Here is a 21,754-nt window from a genome sequence, read left to right as displayed (position 1 = left end):
AGGTGACATCTACCAAACCCAAACATCTTCAGTTTACTATCATGAAAGTCTATTGCAATCAGAAAATATTCACATTCGAGAAGCTGAAACCAGAGAACTTGGGCAACTTTCTTAAAAAATGACTCAAAACTATTAATCGATTATCAAAATAGTTGCTGATTATTTTTCTCACAAACGATTAATTTACTAGGTGTTGCAGTTCTAATTTCATGTCTTTATTAACATCTCTATTAATTTTAAACTGAATTATTTGAAAAAAATCTGAATACAGAGTCCTCTTTTTATGTGCACATAGTGACAACAGAATAGATGATTGGTGTATAAGGCTTTGTTTGGGAAATAACTTTTCCATGAATGAAAAAATACAAACAGTAACTACAAAAAACTCCAACGTAAGACTTTATTCAGTTGATGTAAAATATCTGTATGCATCCTTTAACAATCACAGTAACAGAAACACGTCAGAACTGCCACTCTACTGGAAGATTATGAATTATATATTAGATTATTATAATGCCTCAGCTTTTTGTTGTCGTCTAGGTCTGTCTGTTATTTTTCTGTTTTTATTTTCAATAAAGTTGTGAAAAAATGGGGGCGGGGTTAGGATGTTGAACCGGAAGCAGTATCTGTGCTGTGAGGCACGTTTTCCTCCTGCAGCAGCATGGACAGTTAGTTGTGGTGGTGTGAGGAGATGTCTGTAGAGATGGTGGAGCTCTCGGTAAAAGCGTCAGAGCCGGTCCGACCCGCCGGGATCCTGCAGCAGAACCGCGTCTTCCTCGACTTCTTCTGGGACTTGGCCAAACCGGATCAGGAGGTCCGGCTGAAGGCGGTGGAAAACCTCATCCAGTACCTGAAAACTAATAACAAGGTGAGGCAGATCACTGACAGTGTAAACCCAGCATGGTCCTGTTGGACATGTACTCCTCAAGACGCTGGGATAGTCATAGTAGCAGTGTTGTTAGCAGATGCAGTTGTAATGTCAGCAGCAATGGGACAATTATTCAAATAATTATGTGAACATGAGAACACAACCATATATAAATACTCTTAGGAGTAAAAGTCCTGCTCTCTTACTGAAGTAAAATTTCATTAAAAATACTCTATTAGCATTATCCATAATGGGCCCGGTCAGTGTTGTATTACTATATTATTGAGTCATTATTAGTAGGGAACTTTGTGGCTGTGTTGAGCTCATTTTTACTGTCTCATACTTTTGGATTCTTTAATCTATTACAATGTCATTTTTTGCAAGCTCATAAGTTTTCTATATAATATAATTTATGTAACATATCTAGTAACTACAGCAGGGAAATAAATGTATTACAATATAAGGTACAGTAATTCCATCAGACATTGCCAAGGGGCAAAAATTTGTTGTGCCCCTGTTGGCCCCCACTATACATTACAGTTTGACTGTGTCCTCAGGAACCTGGTAACCAACTAGAACTATAGAGCTGAAATGATTAGTGGATTAACAGAAATTAAATAGCAGTTATTTAGGTAACGATTAATTATTTCTCAAGCAAACAATTACTAGGTACCAGCTTCTCAACTGTGAATATTTGCTATTTTACCAGTTCTCTATGATAGTAAACTGGTTTTTGACTCATAGTCAGATAAGAAAGAAGTAGGGATCCAGGGAACAGTGATGGTGATCAATCGATTATTAAAGAAAATAATTGTTAGATAATTTGTGATTAATTATATTATCTAGCCAGAAATAGAGTAAAGTAAATGCGGGGCTTTCAAGGCCTGGGTGTTAACCATGAGCCCTGTTACCAATAGAAATTCTATGTTACAGAATGTATGCAGTCTTTAAGTGTATAATAGGTGTGTGAGGCTGTGTATCATGACATGGTGCTCTCTGTGTCCTACAGGCAGATGAGTTGGAATACACCTTTAAAAGACTGGTGGATGGACTGGCGCACACACGAGAGACTGCGAGACCTGGATTCAGCCTGGCTCTGGGACAGGTGAGACCAAACTAATTGAACTTTTCTGTCCATTATTACAATCCCAGGTTGACTTGTATTTGGAGATATCTTAACTGTATGTGAGACCATTAGGCTCCCAACTCAAAGGTCCACTTATTAGCTTTTTAAGAGCTTTCAAATACATCTCACTGTCTGTAAGTTGAGCTGGATGGTGAAGTGACAACACACGAGCCAGTTCCATTCACTGCTAAAAACTGTGAGATGCCATTGAAAGCCCTGAAATAAGGTCGTATAAAGGACCTTCAGTTGAGATTATTTTGTCACTCATTTCATATTTTGGTCTCATTTTTTAATAAATGTAGAGTTGTATAATAGAGATGTATAATATATTCCTGTTGCTCATCATTGATGATGATCAAGTCACTATGGTGTTATTTGATTAGCAAACACTGAATAGATCATCAGTTAATGCGTGTTACTTTATACATTAACTGATATTGTGACCTCCACATGTTGCTGTATAGCACAGTGGTCTTTATGTCACATTTACAAACTAGGGGGTGAATTACTCAAGTATATATTTTGAACCCTTATTATGAAATCTTTTCCCATCAGCTGATATTTTATTATCAGATTTCTTTTAACTGTCAAATATATTTGTCTGTTGCAGCATAGACAAAAAATTTTCTAGCCAGGAATGAAGTGCAATTCTTTTTATTACATGTCGCTGATATTGTCATTTGACTCATAACACACTGAATGATTCTGTAATTTCGTTTTAATTGGCGAAAATTGTGTTTTTGAATGAGTAGACAGATGTTTCGGTCTTGGCCGTGCAGCGGATGCTGAGCTGCAAACCACAAGCGATCAATTTTGGCAGTGGCCGCTTTAAGATAACTGAGCCAAGCAGGAAATAATCGACATGTGTTGGCTTTAGCATGACATACGTTTTTTTTGTTTTTCAGGTCTTGAGTGCCTTTGAGGAGATCTCTCTGCAGAGTATATTCGACAGAATCGAAGAAAAGCACAATTTGCAGACAGTGAAAAAGGTGAGTGTTTGGTGTTTTCTCTGTCAGCAGAGAAACTGTTTCACGAATGAGATCTGTGGCTGTGAACTTCTTCTTGTGTTTTTCAGAAACTTGTCAGAAATGCTTTGTTTGGAAACTTGTTTGGCGTCCTCGCCCTTCATCAGTCCAGCCGCCTCTCTAAAGTAAGTAGTCTCACCACCACTCATCATTTTTAAAGGAAAGGTTCAGTTTTAACTTTGTTTTCCGATGATGAGGTTTGACAGCTACGCTTGGTAAATTCAACTTTGACATTGTCATAGTAAGATAGACACAGGTGTAAATAGTAATAATACTGATGGCCAAGGTGGAAGAGTTTCATTGTGGGTAATGTAGACACCAGGTTTTCTCAAGAAAGAGGAATATATGGAATGAAAAAGACGATATCGCTGGTTCTGCTTTTATAATTCAGCTGTCCATCGTGATTCTGATAATATAATAGAAATGCATTGCCAAGTCAGTGGAGAACTTTTTTGAGTAAATGTAGATAAAATCTACATTTCTCATTCTCATTCTCTCATTCTTCGTCATTTCACACACAACAGATATGTTTCTATTTTAACAAATGTGAGAAGTTTATGTTTCTTTCTCTGACATGGAGTAAAGTGGGGGCCAACATATTATTTTTGCCCCAGATCAGGTTAATACAGCTCTAGTCTGTAGTCTAGTCTGAACAGCTGCAGACCTGCACTGTGTGTAGAGGTTTTTGTGTGTGTGAGCTGCAGTGTAACACAGTGTTGTGGTCTCTGAGCTCTGTGTTGTGTCTCTGCAGGAGCCTCAGGTGGTGTTGGGATGTGTGAAGCTCCTCCAGAGCCTCGGCCAGCACAGACAACACCTCAAGGATCTGCCCACTAAGACCATGATGGACATCCTCAATGAGGTGACTGCTTCATACTACTAGAGCCATATCACTATAACCATGACACACGCATACGTAATGCACAAGGAGTTTTAATTCTATCTGTAACTTAAATCCTGAAGTTCACTGTTAGTCATTTGATGGATTCTTTTATGTCTGAAAACACATTTTATTTTCTAAAACTAATGTGTATTTGTATGTCATGCTTGTCAGATCTCAGAGGATGTGTTTGAGGAGGTCCTGCTGGGCGCTCTGCAAACTGACCTGGCATCAGCCTTCAATACTCCAGAGCAGCTGCAGCTGCTACTGGTTGCACTGCAGCGCTTCCCACAAACCCTCAAACCCAAGAAACTGAAGAAGCTGCTGGGCTCCTCGACCATCATCAACACTGACAACATCCCAAAGTAAGAACACTGTGATTGGCTTGATTTGGATTTTGTAGGTTTTATGTCCCCCCACCTCCCTCCATATTGTGTCAGTTAGCTAATATTAGCTGTAAAAAAAAAAATATGCACCAATTTCCTTTTCTGCATCTGCTAATTAGTAGCTGTAATTAACAGCTGCTGTGTGGAAAATCAATGTGTGATGCTCTCTGGCAGGTTGACAGAGGTGTTAAAGACGGCGGCCCGCTCGGTAAAGAAGGAGTGTGTCCTCCCACCAGTGGTCCTGGACCTCCTGAAGCTCTCTCTGAAGGAAGACAGCTTCCAGCTCTTCTGGAATAAAGCCATCATCCACGGCATGTTGAAGGAGCAGCCCGGGCCAACTCAGTGAGTCCACACTGGAACAAAGGCGTTTCAAAGGCTGAAAGCAAAGAGGGGCTAAGATATTTTCCATTCAGAACTGGATTGTTCTTGCCAAAAAAATCCCAAAAAGCACTTGATTTTAGTTTGATGATGATGATGATGACGATGGTGGTGGTGGTGTAGAACACTGTCTGACACATTGCTTCAACATCTCCCATACACGTTCAGTTTCATTGAAACGTTTGTATCAGTTCTACTTATCTAATCTATCATTTTTTTCCTTTGATTTGTCACTTTTGCTTGTGTCCAGTCCCAGTTCCAGTTAATTACATTCTGCTAACATGTTCCTGTGGTGTCCTCCTGTTTGTGTCCAGTTACCTGAGCTTCCGTCTGCTGGGCAGTGCCCTGCCTCATCTGTCTGTAGCCCAGCTGAAGGAGGTGTTGTCTGGAGAGGTGATGATGCAGTATGGGGAACATGTGGTGTCTGCTCAGGTCAGTGGCCCTTTCTAGTTGACTGTAAATAGCAGGTTACGCTTGAAAAAGTTGATTGTGTGCTGTGCAGATGTTTTTCCAGGTGATCAGAAGTCTTGATGTCTCATTAATTAAAAGAGCTTAAAAAGGCTAATCAGATGTCTTGGTTAGGGTTGGATGTAGATCACAGGGAGAGATTTTTCACAACCTGGCAACCCAAAAGTTGCTCCTATTAATGACTTATAAATGATCTGTGAAGCATTTGTAAATTATTATTATTATTAACCATTATTACAGCAATGGCTTAGAGCTTATTCATAAAGGGTTACTTATTAGAAAGTGGTACCAAAGAGTTTCAATCCATATAATGACTTGGTCAAATTTGTCACTCTTCTATTTTTGTTTGTCACTTACTGTAGCTATAACAGTAGTATATTTGATTGATATGTACAGTTACATTAATTATTGTCACATCCCTTATTGGCCAGTGTTAATTTCTCCACTCCAAATAGATAAGGAGAAGTGACTGTGTGCCTGCTTAAACCAGTGGTCATGCACATTAACAGCAGACTAATCTCATCCATCACTTTCCTCTCCCAGAAACCAGACCGCTTCAAGCTGGCTCCAGAGATGGAGGTCTACGTGTCAGACTTCTTGCAGGGCTGTCAGGACTCAGACAAACAGCTGGCAGTGATGGTGGGCTTCTCCTCGCTGACCAACCAGGGTTACCCTGTGGTGCCGTCGGTGTGGAGGGTGGTGCAGCATCTCCAGCCTGCAGCTCTGCAGAGCTACGTGGAGTGGCTGAAGAACATGTTCATGCAACCTCAGCTGGACAAGCTGCTGGACTTCAGCACTCGCAAGCAGAAAGGCAATCAGGAAGGACGGGAACAGTGAGTGTATATGTCTGCTGTAAAATGTTTGTCTGTCTGACAATCTCATCTCTGTACCCGTCTGGTCTGGTGACCCTGAACAGGAAGACGCAGGGATAATAACAGGATGTAACTGCTGATTATCCCTTCTCAGGAGGGAGGACTCCATATTCCGCCTGAGGAAGTGGATTGTTGCCCGGCTCACCTCAATCGTTGACAACCACCAGGTGAAGAAGCAGGAGGATCTCATCATGGATGTGGCCAGGTGAGACTTGCTTAGATGAGCAATGTGAAGGTCTTTTGTGTTTGATGAATACAAGGACATCATTAGGCATTGTGTTGTTGTTTTTTTTTTTTCCAGGTTCGTCTTTTTCCACGCTTTCTTCAGTGCCAAGAAGGCCACAGCCGACATCGCAGAGACGAAGGGGAAGCTTTCCGTCCCATTGGATGATAAAACCAGAGGAGTGCTTGTCAGTTCTTTCTTTGGGTGAGACATGAAATCTTCTCTGCTGTTGTCAGACAGCTGTCTCTTAAACATTGGCCACTGATCACAGCCGGTGAGAGAAGGCAGCGTTGGTTGATATCAAAGGGAAGCGAGAAACAAGTTGATACAGTACAAAAAACAAGTAGTAACTTTATTGAAATTACAATGGATGGTGAAAGAAACCATCAAAGAGAGATTGCAGTTTTTGGACAACAACAGAATTCTATGGGACATGTGCCCTAATAACATCAAGCAGCAGCTATAAGAAGATACACCAACACTTAGCCAGCAGAAAAAGTGTGTCTACCTGTCAAAGTCCGGGCCAAGAGAATTAATTATACATTGTTGCTTTTAGTGGTGGTGTGCTCCCTCTTGAAGTGACTTTTTGCAAATCAACCAAGAGGACTGAGAAGCATCTTGTACAGCCTTATTAAGGGATTGTTATGTCATCGTTATGTCATCATTGTTATGCCTCACAATCAGTTTCAACTGCTTTTGACTGTTTCATTTATTAGGGAAAAAATCCGTGCCACTCACATGCTGGCGCACATGTTACAGTGGTTACCTGATGATTTGCAAAAGTATGCACACCAATCATAAGATTCCTGAACAGTTCACAATCAGGATTTAATCGTACTTTAGCTTGTGAATTGATGCTAAAATAACACAGCTGCTGTCAAGAAAGCCTGGAAACCGGACTGTTCAAATCTTCAGGAAAACAGCACCAACAAACCAGAGAGCAAAACAAATCGGAAATAATGCGTAGGGATCCCCCCTGAAAGTCAGAAAAATGTAACATCACAACCAGAGCAGAATCCCATTTTGTCCAAAGTGTCTTGTGCCCTCTGTGCATCACTGTTTTCTATCTGTCCACCATCCAGACTCCTTATGTCCATGCACCACCTGCCCCTCACGGAGGACTCAGCCGAGGGCACGGCTGTGAACCAAAAGCGGGCTCTGGGTGTGACGGCCGATGGCACCATGTGGATCTACCACCTGGTCCAGTACGCCCAAGTCCTTCTTAAGCAGCCAAAATGCGTCCAGAGCAGCCAGCCTTTCAGCCCCGAGCAGAGACAGGCCTGGGACAGGTAGGAGAGGAAAAAGAACGGCCTATGTGATCCCACAGCACCACAGGATCAAGATAGCATGATACAGCTTAATTCTTCATTTTCATCTAATAGAGCTATTCACATGAATGTTATTGTACAGGTTTAAAGGATAATTCAATTTGGTAATCTTTATATTTCTGTTCACTTACAGGTTCAACAACTACAGTACATTGTTTTAGTTTCACACCTTAAGAGATGTTAATGGCCGTACTTTTTAACACTGTTTAATGAGTGCTACTAAACAAGGAAGGAACGTGTTTGATATCTCTATTTCTACACGTCTCCTTCCAGCATGCTGGAGTCGGTGGCAAACCTGAAGAAGAAATCGAAGAAAGGCCAGACAGCAGAGAGCAGCGCGTTCCAGCAGCTCTTCCTGTTGGTCGGCATGCACCTCTTCAAGGTACTACATACAACACAGCCGTGATACAGGAGTACTGTTGTCTCTAGTGTTTAATTAGTGGAATATGAGCAAAGTAATCCTCTCGACTCCGAATACTGTCATAAATATATTTCTTCTAAAGGCCCCTGAGGAGCTGCTGGACATCATGAAAGACCTGCAGAGCTGTGTTGATAAAGCCCAGGAGAAGAAAACCAAGAAGAAAAAAAAGAAACAAGGTGAGGCCTCATACACAGTTGGCAGTTCCACCATCATTTCTTTTCACACGTTAAAGAAATAGTTCATTCTTGACACTTCAGAAATGTTTCAGTATAATTAGTGTATGTGGTACGGTGTCATTCAAATAGTTTGCAGTTGTTGGGTGGTTGTAAAAGCTCTTGACCACATCTATCAGCTGTATACAAGAAATGACCCCATTACATTCACATATGCAAACCATGACATGCAGCTGGTAACTACTAAATTAACCTTGAGTTGTGATTGTTTCTGAGGAGAGAAGAGTGAACTCGCATGCTCACATTTCAGTTTTAGTTTTTAAGGTACACACATTTTGTTGTGAATGATGATTAGGTAAAGCTGTACAAACCAATATTTTTATTTTAACAATGGATCGAATGTTTCCCTCAGTGTTTTAGTGTTTTTCAGCTCATTGTTTTGGTTTTATACATTTATACTTATACATTTTATACATTCAGACTACTAAAGAGTCCGATTTTTCCATCAGAAGTTGCTGGAAACCAAAGCGGTATAGTAGTAGTAGTATATAGTGAATATACAGTGTACATTTGTCAAGTTGCCAAGAATGTGACTGCAGATGAAAGGTAATATTATCCTGTGTCTGCTAGAAGCAACTCTGTGCTAACACATTTTTCCATTATCGACTTTGTAAAGTGTCAATATGTCAGACATTGTGCTTACAGCTTGTTCCTAGGCACCCAAGTGTTGAAAGAAATCAGTTAGTACTGCTTTAAAGTGTATGGATGTGTGGATTTTCCCTGATGCAGCCACAGAGCAGGAGGAGGAACCTGATTGGGCGGAGGTGATGGTGGACATCTTGTTGTCCCTGCTGTCCCAGCCGAGCCGACATATCAGACAGGTCTGCAAAACTGTCTTCTCCTCCATCTGCCCCCATGTTACCGCAGCAGCCCTCACCGCCATCTTGGATGTAAGTAACATGTACAACATTGTCAAATGCTCAAGCAAAATCCAATTTTGACACCAACTGTCAGCAATGTTCGACAAAATGTTTTTACAGGTAGACATGATAAAGTTCCTCTGTAGACCAGTGATGTCATTTTAATGAGACATAAGATACTGGCCCAGCCACAAGGGCCAATTACTTTGGTTTTCTTGAGTTTTCTGCCACATCTTGTGTTTCTCAGAAGAAGGGGTTCGCTCGGTTGTCAAGGAGATGGTTTAGTTGTTATCATGTGACCGTAGTATAGAATTTCAGTCACCTGATAAAAGGAATATATAACATATATATTTTAATTTGCTATGATTTGTTGACTTTGTGTAAGAACAGAAACTAGATTCCATTTTAATAATCTGCATTAATGGCCAATATCCAGCTGGTCAATGTAGTTTTTAGGAAATGGTACTCAGATAGGAGGAACTAGTGCATTTGTTCTGGACTATTTTCAGCCGTGGATTAATACACATTTGATACCGCAGTGTGCATTTACAGAAGCAGGACAGTGTGTGTGTGTGTGGGACTAACTCAAAATAAGCTCCAGGAGCGTGTGACTCAGTGCAACAGTGGGAGTCACTGCTGTGTGTGTTTTTAAATAGTGTTTGGACAACAATGGAGCACTGATGGCACAGAGGAATAAGATGTATCAGTCTTTGGCATTTCCATTGTTAAAATCCTGATATTTAAGGTGGATCCTTTTGTTTTATTGTTGGCATCTAGACAGAGGGAACAGTAGAGCAAGAGAGAATAGAAACTCAAACTTTATGGAGCGCCTCTTTCAGTCTCCACAATGGCTGCATGTATGTAGAGAGTGTGGCGTGTGTCATACACAGGTCTTCTGTATAAAAAAGCCTGCCACTACGACGCTAACTAGATCAGCATCACAAAATGGACGGATGGACAACTTTCTTGTTTGCTAACTGCCCAGATAATCAGTGTTACTAAATCTCTAATGGTATTCAAAGTCATGTGTGTTGCACTGGCAGCTTTGTAAATGATTGTAACGATGGTGTTTTTGGGACTCTGCGTAGGTTTTGGACCCAGAGAATAATGACGAGGAGGACAGCGCTGTGGTCGTCACTGACGACAACGACACCAACAAAGCCCAGAAGAAGAAATCAAAGGAAGAAGATGGTGAGGAACATGATGAGGAAATGGAGGTCAGTACTTCTCTTACGTAGTCACAACTTATCTTCTTTTGTCATCTGATCAATATCATCAGCTTACCGTCTTACATTTTGTATCGTACTGTGTGCTACCCACACCCACAAGAGTTTTCTTTTATTAGATTTTTAATAAAGACACTTAGACTTTTATTACTGATTAGACTAAATAAATGCATGTGTCTTTACTGTTAGTTTTTGTAGTGTTTTAGGAGTAACGTTTGATACTGATGTCCTCGAACATGTGGTTATGGCTCTTCCAGGATGACACGTCAGACAGAGCAGATGAAGACTCTGACAGTGATGAGGATGATGAGGCAATGGAAGAGGAGGAGGAGGAAGAAGAGGAAGAGGGGGAAGAGGATGAGGAGGATGAGGAGGAGGATGAGGAGGAGGAGGTGGAGGGGATGGAGCAAGAGGTGGACCAAAATTTCCGTTTGGAGTTGATGAAGGTGTTGCAGCAGCAGAATGCTCTGGTGGGTGTTCAGGCTTTCAGCTTGGCCTGATGTCAGGGGTTTATGTGTTTTTTTTATTTTTTAGGTAATGATTATTTGAACTAACATTAATTGACTTTGTTGGCCACTTGAGGGCAGTACAACAATTTGTAATCTCAAAGAAATCTTAATACAGCTAGGCCCATTTAATCATGTCCTTGTCTCTTAAGTAGAGAGGAGAAAGGTGATCAAGCCACAACTGACTCTACAGCATAAATGCAGTGTAATATTGTGTTAAAGAGGTATGTGTTGTAACCACATGTCCTCTGTTGACCTGTATGTTCAGGCCACAGAGGAGGATGGCAGCAGTGATGAAGATCTGGATGATGAAGCCATGATGGAGCTGGATAAGAGCCTGTCGGCGCTGTTCTCAGAGCAGAAGAAAAAGACCCAGGCCAAGAAGGATGAGAAGTCCAAACTACAGAAAGAGAAGACTCTGGTCCGAGACTTTAAGATCAAGGTACTGTTTCCTCATTCTGCGACTTTATAACGGACTCCTAAACAGTTTGGAAAATGTGCTTTGCTGGAGTCAGGTGATGATTTAAAGTGAAAAAATAACACCTTTCACCAACCCCAAGCCTGTGTGGCTCCTTTCTTTTGGCTGTTGTAGGTGTTAGACCTCATCGAGGTGTTCGTGGCCCGGCAGGCTGGCAGTCCTCTCGTGTTGGGTTTGGTGGAGCCTCTGCTCACCATCATCGACAGAGGAATGAGCGGCGACAGCCACCAGCAGGAGCAGGATTTCCTCCGCCGAGCTGCAGACATCTTCAGGTAACGAGCCTCAGCTGTGCACTGAGGTGATTCACAGCGTCTGTGTCTGTCACTCATTCAGTGTGTGTTGTCTCCACCCCTGGTGTTTTGTTTTTTTTTTGGGGTTTTTTTTTCCTGTTGGTTTACGTGATTGATGTCAAGTTTTTGTCCACCAGAATTTTTCTGTGTTTTCTAAACCTTAAATTTTCAAATTAAAAGCTGACATCTCATATTTAAACAAAATCACACCTCTGCCCACTTAATGATGGAGGGCTTATCACTCCACCTTCCACTGTGGTGGTTTGTAACAACTATAATTGTTCTGAAGCTTTTTTGCCTAAAATGGATGTCCGAACACATCCTGTGTCTGGGCCAAGCTGGTGTCTACTGAACCTGAAGCAAATCAACAAAGACTCAGCTACAGATTCAAACATCTAGGTCTTTGGATCGGATGTCGTAGCCATTTACTGATCCTTACTTTTTGTGTAATATTTTTTTTCAGGAACCAGCTGTGTAGATCCAAAGTTTACTGCAGGACTGTTGGTGACAGACAGGGGGAGCTCCATGACCTGCTGGACAAACTGATGACTAAAACCCAGAAACTGTCTGACTCCTCAGTCTGCCTCTACTACTTCAGGTACAGCTTACTGTGTAATAACTGATCTGAAAATAAAATTATGCTAAACTCGGTCTTCATGAGCAGGATGAATTTGCATATTTGTAAGACCTGTAGGTGTTTAAACGTCCACTTTGACTCAAATGTCTGTTCCAAGGTCTGGAATGAAATGTCGCATAATTTGAGTCTGTTGTGAACAGTCCTGGAAATCGTGCCGTGGGTGATTTTGTATTTTACTGATGTTCTGTCCTTGCAGTGCGTCTCTGTACGTGGTGAAAGTGCTGCGAGGAGCTCCTCCTGCTGAGACCAAAGAGGAGCAGACTGCCGAGAAAGCTGCAGCAAACGACGTATGTTTATCACAAACCGATTCATGTGTCTCCTTTGATTCCAACCGCTCTCAGAATCGGAAGAAAAATAAGACCAGCAAACCAGTTAGTAGCCTGATGAGACAGTGTGTGAGGTGTTGCTGCAGGTCAGCATGGTTGAGACTACATTTAAGCTTTACCCAAAACAAATCACACAGAGGTCAGGCCAAGCTTTTCTTTTCTATTTTATTTTAAATCGCAAAGTTCATCAGTAGACAAATGGAAATTGAATATTTTCATGGAATGTAAATCTTACCGTCGCATTTTCATCCGTCATATGATGTCCAGCTTTGCACCAAATAGATTCCAGGTCTGTTCCTGTACTTTAATGGGCCAGGAAGTGGGTCAGTGCTGGATAACTTGGCCCCTTTTAACCGGAGTCTCTTTGTCACACAGATTTCTTGTTCTCGTTTCATTTTTTTTCTTCATCCATATTGGAGTTGAAATGATTAGTTGACTTATCAATTAGTTGATAATCTACTCAGTCATTTTTTTTTTTAATCACCAAACTTGTGTGGTGTCAGCTCCTTAAATGTGATTGTAAATGGTTTTCTTTATTGTCTGTGCAAACAGCAAGCTGAACTTGTTTTGGGTTGTTGGTCAGACAAAACAGGGAATTTGAGGATGACACATTGGGCTCTGGGAAATAGCGATAGACATTTTTCTTACTTGAGAAAATAATCAGATTAATTGTTAATCAAAATGATTGTTAGTCGCAGCCATAATATGTCTGTTCATTTCAATTCTCTATGTGAAAGAAAGCTCCAGTGTGTGCAGCTGTCTTCAAATATTTCTACAGTGGGTCTACACCACCATACAGTTGTAGCAGGATGCTGCCGTCAGACGCTGTTCCCTTCTGTTCCTCTTTAGGACGCCCTGATCACACTCATTCATTTACATTCATGCCTCCGTCGACCGAAAGTCTGATGGTGGGTCGTCTGTGTCTGTGTTTGTGTTTGTGTTTGTGTGTGCAGTTGATGTTCATGGGGAATGTGGATGTGGATCGGGTCTCCACCATCTTCAGAGAGGCTCTGACCTCCTTCATGAGCAGGAGGAAGAGCCCTCTGACCACTCAGATGTTCACAGACTTGTTCAACAGATTCCCCGTGAGTACAGAGACGCGTCTCATTCGGAAAACAGAAGTTAGTTCAGGACACCGCGGGGACAGAGGGCAAGTCTCTGGTGGTAGTAACTAATGCAGCTTATGTGTTGTTTTCCAGGTTTTGTGTGTGAATCTGTTGGATACAGCAGTGCAACACATCACATCTGCTGTCAGAGAACACCAGAAGGTAAAGATGTTCACTCTTTTCTACTGCAGGAACAGTTATGTGGCTAAATTTCTGATTGAAAAACAACAGCGAGACAATGAAGGAGGAAGTAAAACAAAAATCTAATGTTATTTGCTGATTGATTGTCTGTGAATGTGCAGGTTGGTTTGGTCAAAAAACAACCAGGAATAAAGACTTATGGTCTCTGCTTTGGACAAAGGCATCTCAACTCCAACATAAAGTCACACAAGAGTAAACTAAACGATTACAACACAGATGTCGAGGCTCATGATTAGTTTTCAATTCAGCTGTTGTAGTGCAGTAGATGAACTAGATTAGTTTCTGATTCAGTTTATGAGTTTTGGATCCTGTGTTGGATCCTCAGTCACCAAAACAAAAAAAAATAAAAATAAAACCAACAATGTGTTAGTCCTTCTCTAGTCTTTAGTTTTTAGCACATGATGTATAGATAGAAGGAAATTGTTTTATATGTTGGGGACTACTTTCATCTGCAGATTAATACTGTACAGCGTATGTGTGATTGAGTCAAATTAAACTACCGTGTGTTCATGGTAATGAAGGAAGGAAGGAAGGAACGTGTCACCCAGTGTAACATGTAGCTCACTGATGTGTGTTTTTTATAGTTTTCGGACAATGGAGCTCCATGGCACTGAGGACTAGGCTGTAACAGGGTCATATAGAGACAATATATATATATCGATAGATATATATATAAACAATTGTTAGTAGGATCTATTCCCAATTCTATTACGATGGGATTTGTTGACAATAAATAAATAATGTAGAATGTTGACAAAAATATAGAATATCACCAGACTTATGCCTTTAAGAAGCTACCTTGACAATCTACATTTTTCTGGTGATAGAATAACTTTGGTCAAAATGAATATGTTTCCTGAAATAAACTCCCAATTCCAATGTCTCCCAGTCTTTTCAGAAAATCTCTTTTCAACAGTTTAAATAGGCAGAATTCCTACTTTTTCTTGAACAAGAAACTGCCTTCCATTAAACAGTGTTCTCTCTACTGCTGGCCTTATTACATTAGGGCACTGTGTAATGGACAAAACCTGACGTCACTGCCCACTTGTGGACAATTATAGATAATGTAGCTGCAGGATTAGTCACTCTGATAGCGTCATTATGCCCACAAGTACCACAATTACAACCAACGTCCAGCTGCACTTTGAACCCAGCTTTCTAACATTTGATCAAAATATGGAATCAGCCATGTATTTATCATCGTTTAAAGAGTTCTGACTTCCTCCCTCCGTCTCAGCTGCTAGATATTCATGTATTACAAGCTCCTTCTACTGTTCAGTTCATATGTTAGACTTCCTGTTGATGGACGTTGTGTGTGTGTGTGTGTGTGTGTGTTTAGGGCCAAGCGTGTGTGTTGGTGTTGCGGGCGCTGCAGAGCAGGGAGGTTCAGCAGCTGCTGAGCGGCGCTCCATGGACAGAGCTCTGTGTGAAGATCACAGGTCAGCTAGCAGCGGTAAGTCAGCACGGCTCTCCATCACAGTCCTGAGATACATAGCAGGGTTAACACCCACCATGAGCAGCAGCTACACGCAGGGAGTCAGGAAATAAGATTATTTGTTTAGGTAATATCTGAATTTTACAGAAGGTTACAGGAACTCAACAGTGTGTTTATACAACTTGTAGCACACATTTACACGGTGGTTTTCAGTCAAGTTGTAGTGGAAACAACACTGATACAATACCAATGCTCTTTCGTTCCAAAATGTATGTGTAAATATCTGCATAGAACAGATTTGAAGTCATATTTCCATGCATAAGATTGATTGGAAGCACGAGGCTGTAACTAATTCCTCACCACGAGTAGAAGCATCCATACGCCAACATCCTTTAGGGTTGTGCAGATTTTAATTATATTGTTCTCAAAGTTAATGAGATTGCACCGTGCTGTGATAAATGATAATTAGAGCCAATACTGCATTCACTGTCCTCTGTGTGTCCTTGAGACAGCTGAGGGTAAAGACAAGCATAATTACAAGCTTCTGCAATTCTTCACCAAACCACTTCACTCCTGTGTCGCCCCGTCTTCTTCCTCCCAGACAAAACACAGACCTGCATAACAAGACAACATAACTCCTCTGCAGTATTTCTTTCTTCCTCTTTTCTTTTTTTTTTTTTTGTTCCAGTTGCTAAATGTTTGTTGTCATAAGGTGTAATGTCAGTCCTTGATCTCTGAGCTACAATCAAAATGACTTTCTGACAAAAACTGCAGGGTAACACTTTACTTTCAGTCCCCCTGTTTATGTTTAATAAGATGTAAGTGTTTATTAATGTATTTCTCAGTGACTATAACTTCTTATGTCGACACCCATAATTAGAGGTTGGTGTACACAGATACTGAATGACAATATAGTAAAACACAGTTGGGTCTAAGATGCTGACCATTTAATCACAACATCCCCACTTTTATTCCACCTTTCGTTGCGTGTCATCCCCTCTTTCTCTCACTGCCCTCATTTCAAGTCAAATCTCTGCCACTTCCTCTGTGATAAAGGCATAAAAGTGTCCCGTAAATACTTTAAATTGGATTTATTGAGAAGCACGTGCAGCAAGCGATGTTTTAGTATCAGCGGTGGTTTGATGTCATTAAGTCATCATAGTAAATTAATGGCACACAACAGAACGCAAACAAGTTTACAAACAAAAGTACACAGGCTGGGGCGTCGCATAGCGCAGTGGGTTACGCAGGTGCCCCATATATATAGAGGCTACAGTCCTCACTGCAGCTGGCCCCCGGCTCGACTCCCGCATCGGACAGCCCTTTCCTGCGTGTCATTCCCCCTCTCTCTGCCTCCCCATTTCCTGTCTCTCTACTGTCCTGTCCATTAAAGGCACAAAAAGCCCCAAAAAAAATATTCTAAAAGTACACAGGCAATTCATTTACACACATTATAAAAAGTCTAAAAATATAAATGCGTCAATGTTAAAATGCACTAGGATTAATGGCAGTGGCCAGTCCATAGCTGACCAACAATACCCAAACCAAACTTCCCTCTATTTGTTTTACATATAGGCAATCTAATAATAATAATAATAATAATAATGATAATTTGGAGCACAACAAGAATACAAGGAACAAGAATAGCAGTCTAACTCGTGTCGTCTTCTTTTCTCAGAGTCTTCAGCTGGTGGGTCAAACTGAGAGCAAGGTGGTGAAAGAGAAGGTGGTGAAAACCCTGGAGCTCTGTCAGTTCCTGGTTAAGCACATTCACCAGCAGGTAGGTTGGTCTGTGCCTGTGGGGATGAAATCACGGGAGGGAGCTGTTCATATGGTTTGAGTCCAGACTTTCAATCTCTCCACTGTGTAGAAGCTGACTGTGGACCTGGAGCCAGTACAGAAGGTCCTGCTGTCCCTGACCAGCGTCATCACGTTCAAGAAGACCGGCAAGCTGGAAGACACCTACTGGGCTGTGATGAAACACTTTGGAGTCATGTAAGTTGATGTGGTTTCTATAATGGCCGCCGCAACTTCAAAAACGGGTGCATAAGAAACTTTTTGCCCTTTTTTTACTTTATTTTATTTTATTTTTTGTTTGTGTGTCAGAGCATTTGGACTGGCGGTGCAGGGACAGGGTACAGCTGTACGGCAGACTGTGAATTAAATCATCTTGAATACAGGGATGCATGACTACATGTATTGATCTTTCTTTCATCCACCCGCTGTGATGCTTTTCCTGCAGTCTTTTGTCCTGCACACGCTCGCATGTAAAAAGCCGATAAGAAATCTGGTTACGTGTATACACGGACAAGAAATCAACATTCTCTCTGAGATATATCTCGCCGGGTAAATCAGATTTCCAGGAAACAGGGTTTCTTGTTTACATGACACTGGAGAAATCGGATTACTGCAAACAGCTGACAGTAGACTGGTTATTCAAGAGCATGTAAACACACGCGATGTTTCTTCGCTCTGTAGCAGCAGTGTACAGTTGATGATAAAACTCTACCAACAACACCAGTGTATCCTCCTTGCACAGCAGCAGTTGTCATTGCCACCAATGTAATGCTCGGGAGGTAAACGATAGAATTAGCACAACCCTTCCCTGACAAGATGTATTTACATGGCACATTTGCTTGCATGTGTTTGATAGGCCAGCGCAAACCGCTGTATTGCAGGGTCATCTGACAACAAAGTTGAACCTGGCTCAGCTTTTCTGTTACTGCACAACCCTGCATTTTTTTTTTTTTTTTGCCAAAGCAGCATCTCATTGAAGTGAAGGAAGGGGCTGTGTTATTTTTATGCAGTTCTCATGTTTGTCTGACCTAGATACTTATAGCCAAATCTTAGTTGTGGTTTCTTCATTTGGATGTTTTGTTTTTTTCAGTTTGTGTGATTAGGATTAGGGTTGGGGAAGTAATTTCTACAGAAATATAATGAATGAGACCATGTAACTGAGGGTTTGGAAGGGTTAGAAGTTATAGCAGCATTTTGACAATGCTAAAAGGCAAGTGCTTCCTCATTCTGTGGCAGAGCTGTTCAGAGATTTTAAACCTTAAGTGCGAGAGCTGAAAAAGATCTGACACCCCACTTACAAAAAGAACCAGTCCCTCTACAGCACCGAGTGAAAGACACTCAGAGATATTATCTTCTTTTTTAACACCACAGACTGAAGTTCAGGGTTGCTGACTGAGATTCATTTTGATTCATGATTCAGTTTTTGATGATTGGAGTCGGTAGCAATGTTTTTCTTTCCTGGTCCATTTGACTAATGTAAAATCACCACTCAGGTCAGTAACTGTTTGAAAGTAATATAACCAATAAATAGACTTATCTCCATACAAAATGTTAAAGTGGTGTGATGGCTTTAGCACAAGTGTCTGCTCAAACAAAATAGTTTGATTAAAAGCTTTTAATATCAATATCTGCTGAAACTAGATTTTTTTTTATAACTTAAATTGATACATTTTTAAAGGATGATGTATGTATGTTGATGCCTCTGATTGATAAGTTGAATCAGCTCTTCCATCATTTGTTACATGAGCCTCTCTTTACCACAGGGCTTATGAAATACGAGGTTTCTTCTTTTCCTTCTTTATTTTTTGACTTTTTATTTTCTTGTTTTGCATGAAAGCCGTCATGTTGACCTTGAATGTGTTCATGTTCACATTCGCAGGAAACCCAAGGTAGAAAAGACAAAGTCTGACAAGGAGGCCGACCAACAGCCAGTTTCCAAGAAGAAGAAGAAAGGCTTTCTACCTGACACAAAAAAGCGTAAAATGCGCAAGAAGCCTGTTTTAGAGCCAGCAGCAGACAACTCAACTCCCACAGACAAACCAGGGGCAGCCAAAGGACAGGCCAAAAAGAAACATGACAAGAAAACAAAGCAGAAACGACCAGCCGACGGCGCAGCAGCTTCTCAGCCCAACCCGGCCAAGAAAAGCAAGACACAGTCTGAGAGCAAACCAGCAAAGAAGAAGAAGAAGAAACCCAAACAGAAGAAAGATGGAGCAGGTCAAATGTAAAGCGGACACTGCTATTTTAATGGACACAAAGAAGTTTTTGTTAATTTCTTTTTGAAGAGGCTGTGCTTTCGTCTGTTAATTTTTCTACTGTGCATGCAGTCGACTTCTTGGCTGCAAGTTCTGGCAATATGTTGGTATGTTTCAGTATGAAATAATTCCATATTGAAATTGTCAGATGTTTGGGAAGTGAATTAAGACACATTATTTTTCTAATGTGTGGCTCTTGATTAAATAAATATATCTACAACAAGTTAACTTCTCTTCCCAAAAATCCATCACAAACCTGCTCCCATGCCCTTCATCATCACTTGAAAATGAGAGGATGGTCTTCATTTTTTTTTTAAGGTTGATAACAATGTAAGGTTGATACCTGTCATGGCCTGGAGTTGAAAATCAAAATTTATAAAAATAAAAAATTTGATATACAGCACTGTGCAAAGGTTTTGGGCCCTTAAAAGTAAAGTTAACTTCATACAAAGTTCAGTAAAGACAAAAAAACTAAATTAAATTGGTATTTGTTGTGACCATCCTTTGACTATTAGGACTTGTGCACAGTTTTTCAAGGTATTTGGCAGGTAGGTTGTTGGAAGCATCTTGGAGAAGCATCTTGGAAAACTTGCCACAGTTCGTCTGTCACAGTGTCTTCTGTCTCTTCATGTAAGTCCAGACTGACAACATGATGCTGAGATCAGGACTCTGTGGGAGCACCGACCATCTGTTACAGGACTTCTTGTTCTTCTTGTTACTGAAGATGGTTCTTTATGACTCATGAATCAGAATCGAAACATCTCAGGTGCCTAAAACTTTTGCGCAGCACTGTTTATTTTGTCAAAAAATAACGAGAATACATCTGTAAAGTACTTGCCATGTGAAGTAGGATGTAAACTTCCCCCAGGTTGCTAAAACCTGATTCCCAGGAAAAACACCAAGGACATGGCCTCAGTGTTCTCAGTTGTATTGATTGTACAGCAGCTACTTTAACTAGATACCATTAGTCAAAAAGTATAAACCTTGTGGTATTCTATATTTTTGTTAACCAACAAAACCAACAATGTGTTTGTCCGTCTTAGTGTGCTCTGACTTCCCTTCTCTGTCTGTGGCTCACAGCCCAAAGTCCACCGGTCAATAGTGAAAACAAACTTTAATAAAAAAAAGTCACAAATAAATAGTGTCATTTTTATAAAAATGCTCAATCATTTCTGTAAACGGCTCGTCAGTGTAGTTTTTACATTCCTCAAACAGGCGTTAATACAGGAACATTTGTTTGGGACTGTTTTCAGCTGCAAATTAATACACATTTGGTCTAGTGAGTACTCTCTGCCAGCAGGACAGGGTATGTGAGGTTGACCCAACTGCAGTGGTCCCATTGGTAGTGACAGAAGATATCAGCTTGTGCAACTGTGGCTCTTTGATGTGTTTTTAAATAGTTTTTGGACAATGGAACAATGGAGCAATGGAGCTCAGAGGCACAGAGGAATAAGATGCATCAAGCTTGGCCTACACAGACAGGACTTTTTTTGTAGGTTTTGGGGGAATTTATGGATCAGTACAAAATAATAGATTATGAACTTGTATATAAAACTCATCTTTTTTGTAAGTTGGGTGAACTAAAAATGTAACTTGTCACTGGCCAAAATGAGTTTTCTATCCCTGCCAAGTTTATTCATTGTAAGAGACCTTACCAAAACATCTGGGAGAAGCTGTGTCACATTTCACCTTTCTGTGTCACATGTATGGATTTACAGAAATGCAACCCCATTACACAACATTGGTATTAGGAAAAATATCACAAGCCTCTGCGCAGGATTTGATTGCAAGCCTTTGTGTTGTAAACTAAGATGAGCAGTCATACAGAACTGTAATTCACCTGTCAAAAAAATGATGTAGTGTCCCACAAATGGATTACTATACAGGACATGAAGCCATGCGGCCATAAATCTACAGGAGTGTCAGGCAAGGCAGCAGACCCATCCATCAGTAATCTCATCTTAAAGTTCCTCTTCACTGCAGGAACCTTTAGTGGTGGGAATTAACAGGAGCCATCTTACATCCAAGTTGTTGTTTGGTCCTGTGCTGGAAACGACTGTGTACTGCAGGGTTCTGTTCTCAGAGTGCAGAGGAGCCAGGATGTGCAGTGAGTTTGTACATGGCAGGTAAGAGGACCTGCCTGCCTAGTGGTGTATTTGTCCTAATGTCAAAGTATTAATCTTTTTAATCATAGACTGTATATCTCTCTCTCTCTCTCTCTCTCTCTCTCATACAGTTTATAACATCAATAATGCATCTGCAAACAGCTGTTTTTGGCGAAAAGGCTCTGAAAAACCCACTGTACAATACCTGCTGAGCACCAAACAGCAGGCAATGTTAGATACTAGCAGTGAACACAGTAGAGCATTTAGCAGCCAGATATTTCCCTAAGGAGTTGGTAGAGACCAAAAACAAGAGCTAAAAAGTGAATA

At 40.9% G+C, this 21,754-nt stretch overlaps 1 protein-coding gene across 1 annotated transcript; it reads left to right on the top strand.

Moving 5' to 3' along the window:
* The first annotated feature begins 649 nt into the window (after positions 1–649).
* Positions 650–20,454, top strand: mybbp1a (MYB binding protein 1a). Its single transcript, XM_022762633.1, has 27 exons — positions 650–868; positions 1,878–1,973; positions 2,900–2,983; positions 3,070–3,144; positions 3,771–3,878; positions 4,071–4,261; positions 4,457–4,624; positions 4,975–5,092; positions 5,672–5,961; positions 6,095–6,205; positions 6,302–6,427; positions 7,306–7,512; positions 7,825–7,933; positions 8,055–8,148; positions 8,935–9,095; positions 10,154–10,282; positions 10,549–10,761; positions 11,066–11,239; positions 11,390–11,547; positions 12,029–12,163; positions 12,399–12,489; positions 13,482–13,613; positions 13,728–13,796; positions 15,175–15,288; positions 16,949–17,050; positions 17,141–17,265; positions 18,947–20,454. The coding sequence occupies exons 1-27, from the start codon at positions 692–694 to the stop codon at positions 19,293–19,295; spliced, it is 3,906 nt and encodes a 1,301-aa protein (XP_022618354.1). The 5' UTR covers positions 650–691; the 3' UTR covers positions 19,296–20,454.
* Positions 20,455–21,754: the final 1,300 nt, after the last annotated feature.

This window comes from Seriola dumerili, unplaced genomic scaffold (genome assembly GCF_002260705.1).
Source record: "Seriola dumerili isolate Sdu_G_001 unplaced genomic scaffold, Sdu_1.0 BDQW01000449.1, whole genome shotgun sequence".
NCBI lineage: Eukaryota > Metazoa > Chordata > Actinopteri > Carangiformes > Carangidae > Seriola > Seriola dumerili.
This window is presented reverse-complemented; position numbering and strand designations above follow the sequence as displayed.

Coding starts and splice junctions, on each gene's coding strand:
- mybbp1a (XM_022762633.1), top strand. CDS start 692: ATGTCTGTAGAGATGGTGGAGCTCTCGGTAAAAGCGTCAGAGCCGGTC. Junction 12,490..13,481: donor AGAAAGCTGCAGCAAACGAC/GTATGTTTATCA, acceptor TTGTGTGTGCAG/TTGATGTTCATGGGGAATGT. Junction 13,797..15,174: donor CTGTCAGAGAACACCAGAAG/GTAAAGATGTTC, acceptor GTGTGTGTTTAG/GGCCAAGCGTGTGTGTTGGT.